The 14234-nt window shown below is 46.7% G+C and overlaps 1 protein-coding gene across 1 annotated transcript in view; it reads right to left on the reverse strand.

The window, feature by feature from the left end:
- Nucleotides 1-14234, reverse strand: part of SKIC2 (SKI2 subunit of superkiller complex) — a 40787-nt gene that overhangs the window by 9354 nt on the left and 17199 nt on the right. Inside the window, exons 12-21 of the mRNA XM_061619437.1 lie at nt 13624-13708; nt 12589-12695; nt 11975-12121; nt 9124-9223; nt 8190-8402; nt 4972-5082; nt 4379-4490; nt 3339-3457; nt 2262-2399; nt 422-559 (exon numbers count right to left, since the gene is read on the reverse strand). Of these exons, the coding sequence (XP_061475421.1) occupies nt 422-559; nt 2262-2399; nt 3339-3457; nt 4379-4490; nt 4972-5082; nt 8190-8402; nt 9124-9223; nt 11975-12121; nt 12589-12695; nt 13624-13708 (1270 nt within the window). The remainder of the gene's footprint in view (nt 1-421; nt 560-2261; nt 2400-3338; nt 3458-4378; nt 4491-4971; nt 5083-8189; nt 8403-9123; nt 9224-11974; nt 12122-12588; nt 12696-13623; nt 13709-14234) is intronic.

The following is a 14234-nucleotide window of genomic DNA, read 5'->3' on the forward strand; positions in this document are numbered from 1 at the left end:
CTGATTGTTCAACCACTCTGGGAATTGTAGCTCTGTGAGGGGAATAGGGGGTCTCCTACAAATGCCTGCATCTGCCCTGCCCTCTTGTTAAACAAGAAGGAGCATCTTGTCCCAAAGCATCCGTCTCAGGGCAGCTGTTGCAGTCTCAATATCACCACCTAGAGCAGCCTTTCCCAACCAGTGTGCCTCCAGATGTTGTTGGACCACAACTCCCATCAGCCTCAGCTAGCATTGCCAATGGTCAGGAAGATGGGAGTTGTAGTCCAACAACATCTGGAGGCACACTGGTTGGGAAAGGCTGACCTAGAGGCACCTGGCAATATGTCTGCCACATCAGCCAGTCAGTTCCAAATGTGAACTCTGCCAACTGTAAGAGGGGGGAAAAAGTATCTCATTCCCCAGATCCCTCCAAATTCGATACCTGTATGAGTTCCCAGGTTTCCTGTAGCTCTCGGACCAGGTGGTAATACTCTTGTAAGTCACCAAGCTGCCCCGACATATCTGCTGCTTCCATGTTGGCCAAGATGCAGCTCAGCTGGGCAATTCTGTGTTCATGGATCTAGGAGGGAAGGGGGTCAAGGTTGGTGGAGTGGTGTAAAAAGAATCCAAGAGGCCCTTTTGTCAAGAATAGCTAACTTTGGTCAAGCTAAAATGGTTCAACCAGAGAGAATTCTGGGAGCCTTGTGGATCCCTGGGACACCCTGCTGAGGAAGGTCTGTGGCTCAGTCCCAGACAGGCAATTTGCAAAAGTCAAGAAGATGCAACTGAACCTTATTTGTTATCTCTTATCTGCTTCCTGAAATCGAAAGTCAGGAAGAGGGGGTATTGTACATCAGGACCCCTGGGTGGGACTGTTTAGCCCCCCTTATCTTCAAAGGAGGTGGTCACGGAAGGGGCGCTTAGGATGGCTAATTGGCCCCCCTCCCTGTTGACCGCTAAACTCCATAAAAATGAAGGATGATCCTTCCGTTGGTGGTTCCCTATTACCATCCACCTTGACTCGTCTAAGGATTCTAGTAAAAGCCATTGGGAACTAGGCTACTATACTGTGAGTAGAAAATCTTAGGCTAGGAAGCTTTCATCATGTTCTTTTGTCTGTATTGAATCTCTCACCTTTGTTATTCCAATGTATCTCTCAAAGCCAGGCTGCGGGGGCGACTAGCTTTAAGGAAACAAATGCTGCTCTCTTTTTGAATATATTTTTCTTTTCTTTTAAATAAACTACCCTTTTACAAATGGTGTGCATTGCTTGGAGCTAATGATTCTAAAATTCAGTCCCTGATCGCTGAACACACTACCGACTACTGTTCATTAGGTGGGTTAATGCCCTAGAGCAGAGGCTGTAACAATAAGTCTGCTCTAGGAACTCAGCTGGCGCTCTGAGGTCCCCTTCCTCAGAGTAGGAAGCTAGAAAAGGGTGGTGGCAGTTACTACCATAAACTTAATCCGGAAGGAGGGAAAGTTTGCCTGAGAAGCAGAGACCCAAAGGTGTTGGGACTGTCCTTGGAAGCAAAGAACCCGCTTGGGGTGCTGAGATCAAGGGACCCCAAGGGGGCAATCTTTGACACCTTTCTGCCTTCCTTCCCATATACCGATGGAGCAAGAGAGAGAGACAGAGTGTGAAAGAGGCTGCTGTTGGGGAGGCCTGCACATACAGCACCCACTGTTCTCTTTCTTATGGCTCAATGGCAGAGCACACTTTTTGCAAGCAGAAGATTCCAGGTTCAATCCCTAGTAGCCGATGAGGGGAAAAGAGTCTCTCCTGGAGAGCTGCTGCCAGTCAGAGTAGACAACATTGGGATAGACTGACAAACAGCCTCACCTGCTTCTTATGTTACACCATGTTCATCTCAGAGGGGGGGGCTCCAATCAGCTGCCTTCTAATTTCTTTCCCATGCTCCTCTGCTCTCTTATATATTTTCATACAAACCTCCATCGAATGCAACAAAAGGTGCCCTGCAGATGTTATTGGACTCCAAGTCCCATCAGCCCCAGCCAGCATAGCTAATTATCAGGAATTATGGGAGTTGCATTCCAGCAACAATGGAAGGGATAAGCTCCTAGCCCTGATTTACAGGTCCCTTCTTGTTCCTCCTTTCCTCCCATACAGCCTTGGATTCATAGGGAGTGTGTGTGTGTATTGGGAGCAGGGGGAGTTCCCTACATAACAGAGGACTTCAGGGTTCCGCCTTGCTCACACCCAGGACTCCCCAAGTGCCCTCACGCTGGATCCCAGAGATTGTTCCCAGAGAGTCGCCCACCTTGCTATCCTTCCGGGTGTGGAACTCAGAGAAGCTCCTCTTCATCATGTCCTCCACTCGAAGTGCTTCTACTCTCAGCAGGTTAAGGATCATGGTGTAGGTTAGGCGGAACTGGGACTGCAGCTGGGTTGGCTTGCCCTGGAGGAAGAGAGGATGAGGGTTTGTCTGTGGGCTTCCCATTGGCATCTGGCTGGCCACTGTGAGAACAGGATGCTGGACTAAATGAGCCTTTAGAGTGATCCAGCTGTCAGGCTCTTCTTAGGTTCTTAAGGGACGTTTAGGGAGTGTGCATTACACTGGCAGGGATGCCTGTGCATGGCACAGAAAACCTGCTTCCAGAGAATCTCAGCTCTTGTTTAAAAACAACAGTCAAGTTTTTAGTACTTATGGCTGCACAGGAGCAATGTTTGCCAAAATCTCCAAAGTTAGAGAGATGACCAAATAATGTTTCCAGAGCACAAGGACAGAACTTTCAATGCCAATCTCTCTCTCTCATGTATGGACTTTGCCTACATAAACACAAGAACAGTCAGACAGTCAAACTGGTATTGGCATACAGGTGATTATACCAAAAATAATAAAATTTGTAGAAGCATGCAAAATTAAAAATGATTAAAATTTCCTCAGCTTGCATAAAATTCACACTGCTTCAAAGCATAGAAATGGCTTTTTAAAAGAGACTAGACAAATTCATGGGGAATATCCCCTATTGATCAGGCAGAATAGCTAATGGCCACTTCAGCGTTCAGTGGTCTTTGAATACTGGTTGCCAAGATCAAATAAGGGCAGCTTCCAAAACTGGAGGTATTCAAGAGGCAGCTGGACAGCCACCTGTCAGGTATGCTTTAACTTGGAATCCTGCATTGAGCAAGGGGTTGGACTCGATAGCCTTATAGGCCCATTCCAATTCTATGATTCTGTGAGGCTGTCACACCCTCCTTCAAATTAAGTTTTGAACTGACTGAGAAGGCAAGTTCTTATGGTATGTAATTTCAGTCACAACACTTTAAGAGCACCCCATTGCAGATGAACCAAATGCATCAAGGATGGAAAAAAATGTGTGTATGTCTGACTCACCAACATCATCCGGTGAAGGTCAGCCATCTCAGGCACTTGGTTTTTGCACAGGATGATCACCATCCCAGTGGTATCAAGACCTCGGCGCCCAGCCCGGCCCGCCATCTGGATGTACTCAGCTGTGCCAGAGAGAGAGAGAAAGAGAGAGAATGTCAACATAGACAGCGACACTGGAGTCACATGTGGCTCATTCATAATTATAGTTGCCAACTTGAAATCTATGAAGATCTGGGAGAACAAGAGGGCACACTTTGTTTCTGCCTGGCCACCTGGGGAGAGTAGCTGTTTGTCACCAGGTGAGTCAATGAGCAACACAATGTCTGCATGCTGCTGCTACGAGTCCTGCTGCCAGGAAGGTGGAACAAACAGCTGAGAGTGCCTGGCTGCTTTGTACTTTCCTGCAGGAGAGAAGCAGCAAGACAATGCTATGGCAACTACATACAAACTTCGATCTTAAGATATGGCCAAAAGGAGCAGGAGCAGCCAGTGTAGAGCAGGTGTGGTGGTGAACCTTTGGCCCTCCAGATGTCACTGAGCTACAAGTCCCATCATCATTGGCCATGCTTGCTGGGGCTGACAGGAGTTGGATCTCAGCACATCTGGAGGGCCCAAAGTTCCCTACGCCTACTGTAGAACCTCCCTGCTCTTTCCCCCGCAGAAAGGCAGCCAAGCTATCCCTGCTGTGGGTTCCATCTTTAATGGTATCAAGATAAGCAGCAGGGAGAGCAGCTAGATAAAGAAACAAACAAAAAAGCTGGAGGAAGAGGGGGGGAGCAAATATTAAGTCCTACTCAGAGTAGACCCACTGAAATTTATGAATCGAAGTTAGGCTGCAATCCAATACACACTGACCTGGGGGTAAGCCCTATTGAACCTGCTTCCTTCTGAGCAGACATGCACTGGATTGCAGCCTTAGTCAAGTCTATTCACCTCAATGGGTCTAGCACTGGATACAAGCCTAGGATAGGTACATTACCACTGCTGTCTGCAAAACAGGACACCTGGGAAGAAACAGGCTCTTCCTCCGGTTTTGCCCCTACCTGGCACCAGATCCCGGAAGTTTGTGCCATCGTGTTTACGGATCGAATCAAAGACCACCGTCCTTGCTGGCATGTTCACCCCCATGGCAAACGTCTCAGTGGCAAAGAGGATCTAAACAAGAGCAATGGAGAATATGGTTTTAAGTTTTTATTGATTGATTGATTGATTATTTGATTTATATTCTGCCCTTCCTCCCGGCAGGAGTATTATTACCACTACTACCACTACCACTACTACATTTATATCCTACCTTTCCCCCAAGGAGCTCAAGGTGGCATACAAACATGGTTCTCTCCCTCCTGACTTTATCCTCACAATAACCTTCTGAGGTAGGTTAGGCTGAGAAACAGTGACTGGCCCAACATCACCCAGTGAGCTTCATGGCTAAGTGGGGATATGAATCCTGGTCTCCCAGGTTCCAGTCCAACCCTCTAACCACTAACCACACTAGTTCTTGCTGCATGCCCTGCTCACTTTCTTTTTTCTCTCTCCCCCCCAACCCAATTGATTATTTTCACTTTTATTCCACCCCAAGTCCAGCACTCAAACAACTACACCGCGCTGGCTCTCCAATGAAACTCAGGGGACTCACCTTGACAAGGCCCTTGCTGAACAGCATCTCCACTACCTCCTTTAGGATGGGCAGGATGCCACTGTGATGCACCCCAATGCCACGCTTCAAGAGATCCACCATGTGAAGAACCTGAAAGCATAACAACCGGTTGTTAAAGATATAAGCAGTCATGGCCGACTGGCCACCGACTGTTTCCAGGAAGCTTGTTGTCATCTTGGATTTCTCTGCCTCTCTCTCAGCTGTTCGGTACCAAAGAGGCTCTCATAAAACTTCTTGAAAATGCTGTCTATACAACTCTGGTAGCTATGTTGTTTAGGCCCAAGAGCCAACGTGTGAGTGGCTGCCATCTTGAAGTCTTAGCCCACATCTTGGGGCCCACACTGAAATCTACTCCCTATGCCTCAGGCTGGCAAAGACAACATACGTTTTTCATTTCTGCCTCCTCCCTAACTTCCACTTCACCTCTTGGCAGCCAAGCCCAGTTCCTTTTCTACCCCACCAGAGGCCACATTGCTTTGCCCCAGCTTGCAGCCAAGCTGAGGCCATATTCACACCATACATTTGTTGTTATGTGCCTTCAAATCGATTATGACTTATGGCAACCCTATGAATTAGCGACCTCCAATAGGTGGTCTATTAGAAACCACCCTGTTCAGATCTTGTACATTCAGGTCTGGGGCTTCCTTTATGGAGTCAATCCATCTCTTGTTTGGCCTTCCTCTTTTTCTTCTCCCTTCTGTTTTTCCCAGCATTATTGTCTTTTCTAGTGAATCATGTCTTCTTGTTATGTGTCCAAAGTAGGATAACCTCAGTTTCATCATTTTAGCTTCTAGTGAAAGTTCTGGTTTAATTTGTTCTAACACCCAATTATTTGTCTTTTTCGCAGTCCATGGTATCCGCAAAGCTCTCCTCCAACACCACATTTCAAATGTTGATTTTTCTCTTATCCGCAATTTTCACTGTTGAGCTTTCACATCCATACATAGAGATTGGGAATACCATGGTCTGAATGATCCCGACTTTGGTGTTCAGTGATACATCTTTGCATTTGAGGACCTTTTCTAGTTCTCTTACAGCTGCCCTCCCCAGTCCTAGCCTACTTCTGATTTCTTGACTATTGTCTCCATTTTGGTTAATGACTGTGCCAGGGTATAAATAATCCTTGACAAGTTCAATGTCTTCACTGTCAGTTTTAAAGTTACATAAATCATCTGTTGTTTTGACGTTCAGCTGTAGTCTTGCTTTTGTGCTTTCCTCTTTAACTTCCATCAGGATTCATTTCAGATCATTACTGGTTTCTGCTAGTAGTATGGTATTGTCTGCATATCTTAAATTATTTATATTTCTCCCTCCAATTTTCACACCTCCTTCATCTTGGTCCAATCCCGCTTTCCGTATGATATGTTCTGCATATAGATTAAATAAAGAGGGTGATAAAATACATCCCTGTCTCACACCCTTTCCGATGGGGAACCAATCAGTTTCTCCATATTCTGTCCTTACAGTACCCTCTTGTCCAGAGTACAGGTTGCGCATCAGGACAATCAGATGCTGTGGCACCCCCATTTCTTTTAAAGCATTCCATAGTTTTCCATGATCTACATAGTCAAAGGCTTTGCTGTAATCTATAAAGCAAAGGGTGATTTTCTTCTGAAATTCCTTGATCTTTTCCATTATCTAATGTATGTTTGCGATACGATCACAACTGTTTAGTTTTCCATATTTCTTGACAGACTTTTGTCAAAATTTGGACAGATTCAGTCTCAGTAGCTTGTAGCAACTCTATTGGTATGCCATCTGTTCCTGGTGATTTGTTTCATCCAAGTATTTTAAGAGCAGCTTTCACCTCACATTCTAGAATTTCTGGTTCTTCATCATATGGTTCCTCCATGAATGAATCTGTCATCCTGGCATCTCTTTTATAGAATTCTTCAGTGTACTGCTTTCATCTTCCTTTTATTTCATCTCAATCAGTCAGTGTGTTCCCCTGTTGATTATTCAACATCCCTACTCTTGGTTTAAACTTCCCTTTCCTTTCTCTAATCTTTTGGAACAGGGCTCTTGTTCTTCCCTTTTTGTTGTGCTCTTCTATTTCTATACAGTAACTTTTATAATAGTTCTCTTTGTCCCTACGTACTAGTTGCTGTATTGTTGCATTTAGGGTTCTGACCGTGTTTCTATCTCCTTTTGGTTTTGCTTCCCTTCTCTCTTTAACCATTTTCAGAGTTTCTTCAGTCATCCACTGAAGCCTTTCTCTCCTTTTAACAAGAGGTATTGCCTTTTTGCATTCTTCCCTGATAATGTCTCTGACTTCACTCCACAGTTCTTATGGTTCTCTGTCAACTATACATTTATTGCACTATTATTCCACTTTAAACAGTCATGACTTCCCCCAATGAATCCTGGGAAGGGTGGTTTGTAAAGGGTATCGAGAGGAGACCCTTTATTCCCTTCACAGAGCGATACTTCTCAGAGTAGTTTAACAGTTCCTCTTCCCAGCAACTCTTGAAATTGCAGTTCTGTGAGGGGAATACGGGTCTCCTAACAGTTCTCAGCACCCTTCATAAACTACACTTCCCAGGATTCTTTGGAGGGAGTAATGACTGTTTAAAGTGGAATAATAGTGGAATAAATGTATGGTGTGAATGCGGCCTGAGAGATGACAGCCTGTGGAGAGATGACAAGCACGCACTATCTGCACTGTCCAGAAACCACTGAAAACATTTTTCTTCTGACAGCTGGATGAATCAGTCTATGCCATACATGGCCATTTTGTACTGCTTTTAAAACCCAACTTCTATTATTTTTTGTGCCATTTTTAAACTGTTTTTATTATATTTGTTTTATATATGGAACAGTTTTAAATTGTATTTACAATTCTCTTTTTTCATGGTTGTAATCGTTTTATTTGCTTTAGAAATATAAACTTTATCGTTGCAATCCACCCTGGGACCTTACGGTAAAGGGGGGTGGGTAAGAAACCTAATAAAACAACTAAATATTTTGTACATCACTTGAGAAGTACATGGTAGATGAATGATAATAATATGATGACGATGCCGCCAGTATCTGGCAGTCAAGGAGCTAAGGGACAGCTCCCCAGATAGCTCTACCTTTTTGAGGGTCACCTCTCCTCAGTAACCCTGAAGCCCAAGGCACACACACATGCTAAGAGGATCAACTCTGTTGTGGGCCAAGTTGTATAGATGACCATTTCCATCCTCTCCCTTTCTGACCTGAGGCAACTGGCGGTCTGTGCCCTTCAGGCGGGAGATGCACTTCTGGAAGAAGACGTGTATCTCGCTCTTCTCTGTCAATGAGGTCAAGTCAACGGTGGTCAGCATGGAGGCGTTGTCATCGCAGCGATTGCGAGAGAATGTGAAGGCGACCACAGGGAGCTGGTCCTTTTTACGCAGCATGTCAATGAGGGACAGCCAAATGTTCTTGTCCTAGAGGGAAGGCAAGAGGTCAATGTTGGCTCAGAGCCTAGAGCAGTCTTAGCCAACCTAGTGCCCTCGAGGTACACAGTACACAAATAGGGAAAAGGGTCCCTATTCCTGCTCCTTCTTCAAATACCACAAAATGGCAGCTGCTGGAACACGCTGAGCCCCCAGAGAAAGCCCTTTAGCCTTCTCAACTCAGCAAAAAAGGTGTATGTTTTATTACCTGCAGGTTGCTTGACTTCAAGCAGTGATTAGCTACTAGGCTTAGCCACAGTTCACCATAGTGACGATATGGAGCATTGCCACTTAATCTCCTCCTAGCCCTCTGACTTGGCCTGGCAGCAAGTCCATCTCTTGCCATCTAATCCTGTCTTGACAAGAATATACCCGCACCTTACAAGCATCACCTGAGGCCCTTTCCCCATGTGGTCCTCTGGCAGCCCACCACCTTGTACCTGGCACTCCTCAGGCCCTGCCCACCCGTCATAGTGGTCTGCCAGGGATGGGGGCATTCAGGATCTGACTCGCAGAGCTCAGAAGGTGCCCCACCCTTGTCATAAAGCCATGGGGAAAGGAAGGAGGCTACTTTGGCTCCAGCAGTTAATCAACGGTTCTTCCAACTTTTCCGTATACAAACCATGGCTGTGTTTTATTATTGTTATTTATTCACTGATGCCCCAGGGGGCATGAACAACTTTGCAGCGATGATGAACCTGGCCCTGCGTACCTGCCCTGGTCCAGCTCCTGGGTGCATAGGCTTTTTGGCCCCAAAAGTCTGCGAGTGTTTGCTGGTCCGTTCCTTCTTGGCATCCACAGCATCATAATAACTGAAGGATTCAGGTTGGCGAGAGGGAGGGAATAAGAGGGGAAATGATTAAGGTGTATGAAGTTATGCAGGGTGATGAGGAAAGCGGGCACAGCTTTTTCTCCCACCCTCATACTACTTGAACCCAGGGTCATCTAGCGAAGCTGAATAACGGAAGACAAAAGGAGGGATTTCTTCACAAAGCACATAATTGAAGAAACTATGAAATTTACTTACATAGGTTGTGGTGATGGCCCCCAACTTGGATGACTTCAAAAGGGGTTTTAGACAAATTCACGGAAGATGAGGCTATCAATGGCTACTAGCAATGATGGCTATTTATTACCTCCAGTATCAGAGGGGGTATGCCTCTTCAAATGCCAGTTGCTGGGAATCACAGATGGGGAGAGAACTGCTTGCAGACTTCCCAACAGGCACTTGGTTGGCCACTGTGAGAGACTTTGGCCTGACCCACCAGGGCTCCCCTTCTTTTATTTTTATTATTAGATTTCTCACCTACCCATCACTTACTTACATAAAACCAGACACTATTTATCACTTACCTATGTAAAATATTTAAACTATTTATTTCCCTTTTAAAGACAACACTACTTCATGGCCTTTAAATAAAAAAAAGGGGGGGGAGAGAGAGAGAAACAGAGATTCTGCAACAGGCATTAGATTGTGCATGGAATTGTGCGAAAAGAACAGTCTTGACATTGGAGAGGGGTTGGCAGCCGAACTTCATTGCCATTTCCATGACGGGCCAAATCCTAGCAAGATGAAACCTCAGGTACAGAAGCCTGGGGTGTCAAATTTGCATTTCTCTGAAGAGGTGTTAAGCAGAGTGAAAGGGACCCTGCTGAGAGGCCTAGCTGGGAGAGGAACATCAAGGGTCTCCCTTCCCACCCTGCAGAAATTAAGCACAGGGAAAAGGAATAGAGGGAAAGCAATTCAGCCAGCATAGAGACTGCACAGAGAGAGGAAAGACAGGATATGAATTTAAAAAATAATAAATTATTTCCAGAGTCATTCCTTGACTCAAGAACAGCCAGGGCCAGGGTTGGGAGGGGGATTGCCAAGAGAGACAAGACAGAGGGAATCTGCTCTGGATACCCTCCTCCAGCAACGGAGAATGCTTGAGTCAAGAGGGTCCTCTACGGCTCTTTTGTGGGGAATCCGCCTGGGGAAGGAGGGACCCCTTTTTGTATCCAGGGCTGGCTCGACCATCTGGCAGAGTGAGGCAGTAGCCGCAGGCAGCCAATTGTAGCTAACAGGGCAGCAACCAATTTTATTTTTATATGTTGTAGTCCGCCTTGGTATATCCTTATAAAAGTGCGGATTATAAATACGTACACAATTTTAATTAATTAATTAATTCATTAATTATACTTGTATACCCACCCCATAGCCAAAGCTCTCTGGGCAGTTTACAGTAACTAAAAACAAACACAATTTAAAATACATCTTTTTAAAACACAATTAAAAAATTTAAAACAATATAAAACACATGCTAAAATGCCTGGGAGAAGAGGAAAGTTTTGACCTGGCACCAAAAAGATAACAGTGTTGGCGCCAGGTACACCTCGGCAGGGAGATCATTCCATAATTTGGGGGCCACCACTGAGAAGGCCCTCTCCCTTATTGCCATTCTCCGAGCTTCCCTTGGAGTAGGCACCCAGAGGAGGGCCTTTGATCTTGAACGTAGTGTACAGGTGGGTTTGTATCGGGAGAGGCATTGCATCAGGTATTACGGTCCCAAGCCGTGTAAGGCTTTATAGGTCAAAACCAGCACCTTCAATCGAGCTCGGAAACATACAGGCAGCCAGTGCAAGCGGGCCAGAATCGGTTTTATATGTTCGGACCGTCTGGTCCCTGTTACCAATCTGGCTGCTGCATTTTGCACAAGCTGCAGTTTCCGAACCGTCTTCAAAGGCAGCCCCACGTAGAGTGCATTGCAGTAATCTAATTTGGAGGTTACCAGAGCATGGACAACTGAAGCCAGGTTATCCCTGTCCAGATAAGGACGTAGTTGGGCCACCAACCAAAGTTGGTAGAAGGCACTCCGTGCCACTGAGGCTACCTGAGCCTCAAGTGACAGAGATGGTTCTAGGAGAACCCCCAAGCTACAAACCTGCTCCTTCAGGGGGAGTGCAACCCCATCCAGGACAGGTTGAACATCCACCATCCGGTCAGAAGAACCACCCACTAGCAGCATCTCAGTCTTGTCTGGATAATAATAATAAATATATGGCTAGTTACTTAATGTTTCATTATTGTTGTACTGTTACTGTTAGGGAGAGGTGTTTGTGGTATTTCCTGCCTCAGGGCTACTTGGCTGGCTTTGGGTACTCTGCGCCTCAATTGGGGGGGGGTGCTATTCGCTGCTCACCTCAGGCAGGAAAGGGTCTTGGACTGGCCCCGTCTAGAAGCTACAGATAACCAGCTCCCCAGGGGGCTGCAGTTGCCCAAAGGCATGTTTCACAAGCCACCCTCCCATCAGGGAAAGCCAATGCAACACTGGACTACATCGCCCATCATCCCCAACCATTGGCTACTTTGGTTCACCCCCTCCTGCCTTGCATGTTTACCTCTACCATTTAGAGGGACAGAGTGGGCTGCCTCAGACTGGGGCACAGTGAAAGCATAAGAGTCAGTTATTTGGTTTACTATACTTTGTTGCCACCTAGATGGGGGTGCGTGCCTATGTGCATGCAGGCCTGGAAGCCATTTGGTTTTCCACCAGTCTCCAAAATAGTTTTTTGTCCCTTACCCCTTGGTAAGGAATGTCCCACGGGCATCGACCAGGAGGAAGAGCTCATTCTGAGTTTTCTGGCTATTGCCCGTGTACAGGTAATGCTCCAGGGGGACAGGGCGCTTCAGAGTGCTGATCACATAGATTTTCTTCCTCTTGATCCTCCTGTAAAAGAGTGAGAACACCAACATGTTTTGGGGGGCTGGGTTCTTGCTTGAAGACAGAGGCCTGGTCTAATGCATGCAGCCAAACAAGACAGTAGATGGACTGTACCACAGGGATGTAGAACCCTTTTCAGCCCGAGGGCCACATTCCCTTCTTGGCAATCTTCTGGGGGCCACATGCCAATGGCAGGTGGGGCCAGGAGCAAAAGGGGGGTGGAGCAATTAATGTAAATTTTGCTTTTGTACGGTAAGCTAGTTTCTACGCACTTTCACACACCCCTCCTCATCCTCCATCGAGGGAACAAAGAGGTGTGATCAAAGTTCAAGTGCATGTTCCAGTCAGCAAAAACACTTAAGGAGGGTGCGAAGCAGGGTTGATGAGGGAGGGCAGCCTGGAGAGAGTCCCAGGGAGCGCATTTGGCCCCCAGGCCTAAGATTCCCCATCCCTGTTGTACCGCATCTGCTTACCCAATCCAGTCGGCAAACTCCAGGGTGTTGGGGACAGTGGCACTCAGCAAAATGATGTTGACGTGGTCTGGCAGCATGATGAGGACCTCTTCCCAGACGACACCACGCTGCAAGGGAAGAAGAGAAAATCGAGCAGAACAGAAGAGGAAAACAGACCAAGCTGCTTCTATGGCTCAAACAAAGGGGTGTTTCAAAAGACAAGGAAACACAAACACACACACTTCTGAGCTCAAAAGATGCCAAAGAAAAAAAAGCCTTCTTGATTTTTATGACTTGAGCAATCAAAAGAATTCTACATCCTCTGTGGTGCCCAAAGAGGGTCAGCTTGGAAAAGGAAAGATGGACTGCTGAAGGAAATGAATAGCAGGGAAAGACAGCCCTGTTTGGGGGCTTTGCAGAAGGTTCAGAACATTTTGGTTCAAAAAGGCAGCAAGGCTGGGAAAGACCCTTGTCCATATCCTTGTGGGAGCTGGTGCCAGTCAGCCAGTTCTTTAGGGCCAATCTAACCTGTTCAGAAAGCTATCAAAATACAGCAGAGTCCTTTCTGCACTGGGCCACTTCACAGAACAGGTGGGAGACTGAACACTGTCTGTCCCCCAACACCACAGCTCAAAAGACTCCCTGCAAAAAGAACACTAGTGCATCAGGGCCATATAGGTCAGTGACAGACTACATGTAATCGGTCCCAGGTTCAGTCCCCAGCATCTCCTGGTAGGGCTGGGAGGGACCCTTGTTTGAAATCCCGGAGAGCCAACCACTGCCGACAACACTGAGCTAGAAGAACCAGTGTAATGATGCAGTACAGGACGGCTTCTTATGCTTTGGAGAAGGCTAAGAATTGGGGAGTGGGAGAAGAAAGAGTGGCTGCAGCCCAGTGCCAGAGCACATGCTTTGCATGCAAAATTGATTCCCTGGCATCTCCAGGCAGGGCTGGGAAAGGCCTCCATCCGAGACTCGGGAGAGCTCCTGCCAGTCACTGCAGACAATACCGCCTGACTTGATGTAAGGCAGAGCCCCATGCACTGGCTTTCTCACCTCAGAGTCGTTAATGTAATGCACCTCATCAAAGATCACCCACTCCAAGTCTCTGAGGACATCTGAGCCATTGTAGAGCATGGACCTGGGGTTTTGGAAGGAGAAAGGATATTGCAGGACTCTGACCAGCAGCAGGACAACGGCTGGCCAGGCCACATCTTGGGCACCATGAAAGAGGTACTTGGGTCGTATTCAGTGCCAGTCCTACTCAGAGGAGACCCACTGACGTTAATGGACACAGCTCACAAATTTGCATGGATCTACTCTGAGTAGGACTTAGCTGACTACAACCCTTTGTACCATAGGGTGGGTCACAAGGTGAGACTTGTCTTTTCCACTTCAAGTACAAAAATAGCTCCTTTTGAACCAGGGATTGTCAACTTTTGGGGGCACATTTGCAAACCAGAAAAGCTCTCGCGAGCACCATATCGCAGTCACGTACACATTTCAACCCATTCTACTGGCTAGAAAAGAATGTTTCTTTCAAGCCTAATTTTGGCAGGGGATGGGCCCCTATGGGTGCCAGGGAAGGCCTCTGTGGGTGCATGTATGCTTGGGGGCACCGCATTGGTGACCTGTAATTGAAATGGTATGCCCCAATGGTCTAGTAG

Source organism: Rhineura floridana, chromosome 3, assembly GCF_030035675.1.
Source record: "Rhineura floridana isolate rRhiFlo1 chromosome 3, rRhiFlo1.hap2, whole genome shotgun sequence".
Lineage (NCBI taxonomy): Eukaryota > Metazoa > Chordata > Lepidosauria > Squamata > Rhineuridae > Rhineura > Rhineura floridana.